The sequence below is a fragment of the Olea europaea genome, unplaced genomic scaffold, assembly GCF_002742605.1.
Source record: "Olea europaea var. sylvestris unplaced genomic scaffold, O_europaea_v1 scaffold30210, whole genome shotgun sequence".
Classification (NCBI taxonomy): domain Eukaryota; kingdom Viridiplantae; phylum Streptophyta; class Magnoliopsida; order Lamiales; family Oleaceae; genus Olea; species Olea europaea.
Window position 1 is genome coordinate 1 of NW_019248882.1, and position 1,360 is coordinate 1,360.

The following is a 1,360-nucleotide window of genomic DNA, read 5'->3' on the forward strand; positions in this document are numbered from 1 at the left end:
GTGTGCCAGAGGATGAGATGAAACCTATTCTTTCACGGGTTCATGCTTCGGCTTATGGAGGACACTTTGGCCCGACTAAAACAACAGCAAAGGTGCTTCACTATGGTTTCTTTTGGCCTACATTATTTAAGGACTACCACAGTTTCTATAGATCATGTGATAAATGTCAAGGAACGGGTAACATATCAACGCGTCACGAGATGCCACTTAACAACATTTTGGAGGTGGAAATATTTGATGTCTAGGGGGTTGATTTTACGGGTCCCTTTCCATCATCTTACAACAATCGGTACATTCTAGTGGCAGTGGATTATGTCTCTAAATGGGTAGAAGCTAAAGTATTGCCTACAAATGACGCAAGGGTGGTGGTGGACTTCATAAAGAAACACATCTTTAACCATTATAGATCACCTAAGGCCATAATAAGTGATGGTGGAGCTCACTTCCACAATAGATTATTCCAGGTAGTGCTGTATAAGTACGGGGTACAATATCGAATTGTCACTCCTTACCACCATCAGACAAGTGGACAGGTGGGAATCTCGAACAGACAATTAAAAAGAATTCTGGAGCTTACTATGAATGCATCTTACCAGGATTGGTCAAAGAAATTAGACGATACTTTATGGGCATATCACACTGCTTACAAGACACCTATTGGGATGTCCCCATATCGACTAGTTTTGGGAAAAGCATGCCACCTACCAGTGAAATTTGAACATAGAGCATACTGGGCATTGAAGTAGTTAAACATGGACCTCAAAAAGGCTGGAGAAACAAGAATACTGCAACTACATGAATTGGAAGAATTCAGAAGAGAAGCATATGAGAATGCAGCCATCTACAAGAAAAGGATGAAATAGTGGCATGACAAGAACATCAGGCAAAGAATTTTTAGAGTGGGAGATCAAGTGCTTTTATACAATTTCAGGCTTAAACTATTTCCAGGAAAGTTGAAATCTAGATGATTCGGCCCTTTTATGGTCTCTCAGGTGTTTTTCTACGGTACAGTTGAATTACATCATCCAATAAAAGGAAACTTCAAAGTAAATGGCCAACGTATCAAAAACTACGTGGAAGATTTCCCCACCACTAAAGAGAGTCTTGACCTAGTTGAACCAGAATAATAGCAGCACAAAGTCCAGCTAATGACTTAAAAGAAGCGCTTATTGGGAGGCAACATAATTTTCAACTTTTTTTTATTTTACTTTTTGTATCGCAAAGCATATAATTTTGTTTTGTTGCATTAGATTTAGGCACATTTCAATTTTTTTAGTAGTCATCACCCATATCCCTTTCGCCCTCAGGCCCTTGAATTTATTGTTAGTTATTTTGATTGTTTGAGCTAAGTAACCCTTGT

The 1,360-nt window shown here is 38.9% G+C and overlaps 1 protein-coding gene across 1 annotated transcript; it reads left to right on the plus strand.

The window, feature by feature from the left end:
* Positions 1 to 406: 406 nt before the first annotated feature.
* On the plus strand, positions 407 to 746 carry LOC111384840 (the record flags this gene model as incomplete). The annotated part of the gene is made up of 1 exon (XM_023009170.1): positions 407 to 746. A coding segment is annotated over one exon (340 nt), but the record flags the coding sequence as incomplete, so codon positions are not given.
* Positions 747 to 1,360: the final 614 nt, after the last annotated feature.